This window comes from Sinocyclocheilus grahami, unplaced genomic scaffold (assembly GCF_001515645.1).
Source record: "Sinocyclocheilus grahami isolate Dianchi unplaced genomic scaffold, SAMN03320097.WGS_v1.1 scaffold423.1, whole genome shotgun sequence".
In the NCBI taxonomy this organism is placed as follows: domain Eukaryota; kingdom Metazoa; phylum Chordata; class Actinopteri; order Cypriniformes; family Cyprinidae; genus Sinocyclocheilus; species Sinocyclocheilus grahami.
Window position 1 is genome coordinate 469495 of NW_015505602.1, and position 4989 is coordinate 474483.

General features: G+C 35.9%; 1 protein-coding gene across 1 annotated transcript in view; it reads right to left on the minus strand.

The window, feature by feature from the left end:
- Nucleotides 1-2953: 2953 nt before the first annotated feature.
- The window catches only part of LOC107551430 (myelin regulatory factor-like), a 42573-nt gene continuing 40537 nt past the window's right edge, over nt 2954-4989 (minus strand). Inside the window, exons 24-27 of the mRNA XM_016233030.1 lie at nt 4799-4861; nt 3952-4057; nt 3772-3846; nt 2954-3531 (exon numbers count right to left, since the gene is read on the minus strand). Of these exons, the coding sequence (XP_016088516.1) occupies nt 3448-3531; nt 3772-3846; nt 3952-4057; nt 4799-4861 (328 nt within the window). The 3' untranslated portion in view covers nt 2954-3447. The remainder of the gene's footprint in view (nt 3532-3771; nt 3847-3951; nt 4058-4798; nt 4862-4989) is intronic.

The following is a 4989-nucleotide window of genomic DNA, read 5'->3' on the forward strand; positions in this document are numbered from 1 at the left end:
TGACATCAGTACACATACATGTCAAAAAAAGTGAGACAAATTATGCAGATGAACTAAAAATAACTATTATGCATCAATATACAACAGAGGCTTTCAGAAAGCTCAGACAAAGCAATGAAAATGAGCAAATGTAACAAACACAATAGTGAATCAACCGTTTTTAATATTTTAGTTCTTACTTGGCTTTAAGCCATAAAGATAAACATAACAAGACAGACAACTGAGAAAAACTTCTTTTTTTTGTCCTTTGGTGTTTTTTTCTAATTTTATACCACAGTCATTGATAAACGGGGAATGTTTCACCCACACTTAAAACAAGTTATTTAAAAATGTTCCAAATGCATTTTTTTTATGTTTTTAATCAATCATGATTAACAGATAACTAACAAATCATAAATGTAGTAAAATGATATTATAAAAACGAATTTAATGACGAGTAAAAAGAACAGAAATAAAAGATATTGTTGTACATAATGAAAGATGTGAGTTATAACATAATAAAAACCAAACAGAATTCTCACAAGAACATTTAAAAGACATTTGATATTTTACAGAGTATTTAATCAGTTTTAGATGTCACAGAAACAATAGAAAAAGATATTTACAGTGCATAGTTTGGAAGTGCTTCCGCAACAGGCTGGTTTATTCATGACAGAATATGTGATATTCCCACTGATTTTGTAAAAATAACCATATATTAGATTTCAGAATCAGTATCATGCATTAGTATGGCATTATGGAAATTGTCATTTTAGTGCACAACATTTTCAGACAACACTTTGCTGGTTCTCTTCATGATTTCACACATCAGCCAGCCTTACAAAGACTACATTATGGCTTTCCTTCACTCTTAAAAATAAAGGTGCTTCACGATGCCATAGAAGAACCTTTTTGTCTAAATGGTTCCATAAAGAACCTTTAACATCAGAAGAACTGTTTCTGTTTCACAAAAGCTTCTTTGTGGTGAAAGAAGGTTCTTCAGATTATAAAAAGGTAAGAAAGAGATGGTTCTTTAAAGAACCTTCTTTGTGGAACCAAAAATGGTTCTTCTACGGCATCGCTGTGAAGAACCTTTTAAGCACCTTTATTTTTAAGAGTGTTATTACTTTAAAATATTCAAACAATATCTAGAACATCAAAATGTTACGTGTACAAGGATAAGAAACAAACAGAGACAAAAAGACTCTATGGTGTTGAAATTTACATAGTGCTGGATTACATGAAAGACACAATATATCTGCTCATTTTTCTTCTTGAAAAACTAAATAAAAAGGGGGAGGGGCATTTTAAAGACAAAGTTTGTTTAATAACACTGACAATTTTGGACATTGTCTGACAAATTCTCTGAGCAAAAGTGATGTTTCAACTGTTTAGATCAGGGGTAGGCAAGTTCGGTCCTAGAGAGCCGCAGTCCTGCAGAGTTCAGCTCCAACCCTGAAAAAATAACTCACCTGTCTATAGCCTTAGTAATCCTGAAGACATTGATTAGCTTGTTCAGATGTGTTTGATTAGGGTTGGAGCTGAACTCTGCAGGACTGCGGCTCTCTAGGACCGAACTTGCCTACCCCTGGTTTAGACAAATAATGTTCAGATTAAACTTTACAAGAATATACTGCAAATATGCTGCTCAAAATATTTATTTTGAACACAATCACTGGTTACGGCTAATATAAAGTATAGTATGCGTATAGCCGCATACTAAAGTTAGAACAATGCATTAACAAATGAAAGAGCATACAGTGTAAAAGATGGAAAGGGAAAGAAATAAAACTCAATATGAAGTGTTTCCTGACAGGTGTTTAAAATGGCGATAATGATCCAGTGTTTTTGCCACAGTGTTCCAGTGTGAAGTCTATCCAGTTTTGAAAAGAAATCCAGTGATTAACTTGGACAAATCCAGTAGTTGCTTTTATTTATGGTTCCTCGTTTCTTTCTTTCTTGAGATGAGCCGATATCTTTACCTCAGTAACTATTCATACTATACTTTCTACACTGCTTACTTTATACCTGTATCGTAACTGTTTCTCTCCAGTGGACGCGACAGCAGAAACGTAGAGACCCTGCCTGATTATTATAGCTAAAACCCTCCATAGTGTTTGACAGCAGTTATGGGAAGTTTAACAAAACATGAGGTAAACAACCTGATTTGCATATCATTAATAATGAGCTGGTGCAGTTAAAGCCATTTCCAGTGTATAAATAGTCAGTGGTCAAGAAAAAAAAATACAGATAGTCTATTATAAAGACAGCTGTTTAAAACTGACATAAGAACGCGGAAACTAGCTAAGCAAGAAGCATATTTGGAGAAATGTATAGCATTAACTATCAGAATGAGAGTCCAAACAGCTGATAAAAACATCACAATAATCCACAAGTAATCCACACCACTTTTTGAAGCCAAAAGCTGCATGTTTGTAAGAAACAAATCCATCAAGACATTTTAACTTTAAACCGTTACTTCTGACCAAAATATGAGTCCATAATTCATAATGGTGCTTCCTCCAGTGAAAAAGCCCATCCTCTGTTGTCCTCTCACATCAAAATCCAACAATATATTTGTTTAGAGCTGCTTTGGACTGGTAAATGGTGTTTGATCTGTGCATATTTCGCTCTTGATTCAGACTAGACGACTTTTTCACCGGAGAAAGCGATATTATGGATTATGGACTCGTATTTTAGCTGGAAGCAACGGTTTGAAGTTAAAAATGCCTTTATGATGGATTTGTTTCTGACAAACACAGCTTTTCTCTTCACAAGATGTTAACTGATGGACTGGAGTGGTGTGGATTACTTGTGGATTGTAACTTGGGATGTTTTTATCAGCTGTTTGGACTCTCATTCTGACGGCACCCATTCACTGCAGAGGATCCATTGCTGAGCAAGTGATATATAATGCTACATTTCTGCAAATCTGATGAAGAAACAAACTCATCTACATCTTGAATGGCCTGAGAGTGCATACATTTTCAGCAAATCTTCATTTTTGGGTGAAATGTTGTTTTAAAATTCATTAAACTGTTGACATGTTAACAAATCCAGTTTAATGACATTTAAAGGAAACGCAAATAATGTGCACTGATTTCTGTGGAATAATCTGCACTGATGAATCATGCACAAAAACCTGTTTTAAGAATGTAAATAAGGTCCTTTTTGGACCTCATTAGTACCTGTTTATATTATATCTTGGCAAATCAAAAGCCATTTTAATAAGTAAATATATGTGTGTGTGTGTGTGTATGTGTGCAAGAGCGTATATAAGCAGTAATGTATAATCAAGGTTAAGGCTAAGTGATTCTTTTTTTGAAATATGCTCATTTTCCTTTCACTTTGAAAAATACGCGCAGAACGTCTTTATCAGCTCGCCCAGATAAAACAGTCTTTGAATCTGGGGCGGCGATACGAGTGGACACAGAAGTCGAAGCTAAATAGCATGAATCTTGACACTGTTTAGCATGTGGTTTGAATGAGGAAACTGTACTCAGAGCACCGTGAGGACACGACGTCGTCTTCACTGCTACATCCCGTTTGACTCTGTAAACAAAAAGGTTAAATGGTTAACTTACCCATCACACTGAAACCGTCTTAACCATACACAATAAAAATGCATGACAGATCCTTTTCAGAACTGGGAAGTCTGATTCATTTTTGTGAACTGATTCTTTTGCACAGTTCATGTGAATCAAGCAGTTCAAAGAATTCATTTCTGGTTGTGTTTGGTTGGGACACACTGAAAGAGCAAGAGATGAACCATCATGTGTGAAGTTCACTCACTGAATGTGACACTCTGAAATGGTAGGTGACCTCTTGAAAAGGCATAACAGGAAGTGACCACAGGTGGCTGGTCCCCTGTCAAAAAAGAGGTTTGCATGTGACAACCGAAGCATATTTATAGAGTGACATTCTCAGTTACTGCAGGTGCAACACCATATAAACTGGGGCCAATAATCTCACCGCTGTATAAATGCTCTTCTCTAGTGAGAAAGAAGCTTCTGGGTGATTTGGACAGAGTCTCCCCCTGGTGGCTCCACACTGCCACACCCACACCTCCGCAGAGGAGCTTAAAGGACAACAAGAGATCTGGATGAGTCAGAAGTGTATCAGGGGTGATTCGAGGGTCAGAGGATATTCGGGATTATCCCAGACATCTGTGGATGTGTCTGAGGACATCCATTGATGAAATACTGAAATATGACACACTGCAAAACACTTGAAAGGAATAATTCATCCCAACCTGAAAATTTTATGACATTTTACATCATCTTAGATGTAGATGAGTTTGTTTCCTTATCAGAACAAGTTTGGAGAAATTTAGCATCACTTGCTCACCAATGGATCCTCTGCAGTGAATGGGTGCCGTCAGAATGTGGAAGTGGAAGCGAGGAAGAAGTGTCATTATGGACTCGAATTTTGGCTAGTAGTAACGGTGTAAAGTTAAAAACGTCTTGATGTATTGTTTCTTACAAACATGCAGCTTTTCACATCACAAGACGTTAACTGATGGACTGGAGTGGTGTGGATTACTTGTGGATTATTGTGATGTTTTTATCAGCTGTTTGGACTCTCATTCTGACAGCACCCATTCTCTGCAGAGGATCCATTGCTGAGCAAGTGATGTAATGCTACATTTCTCCAAATCAGTTCTGATGAAGAGTGACCTGAAGGGTGAGTACATTTTTTTTTGTCTTTTTTTGAGTGATCTATTCCTTTTAAAAACATAAAAACATCACATCAGTGAGGAGTAATTTCTTACAAAGTAAATCTCTCAATATTACTGGAGTAAAAGTGTGTTTATACTCACATCATGTGCAGAGTAATGTAAGACATAGATGAGTTTCTATCTCCGTTTAGAAACACAGTAAAGCTGCAAACGAATAAAACACATCAGCTCAGAAGCCTGAAAACTTCAGGGCTGATAGATAACAGGCCATTATGTGAGATATTATATATATATATATATATATATATATATATATATATATATATATATAT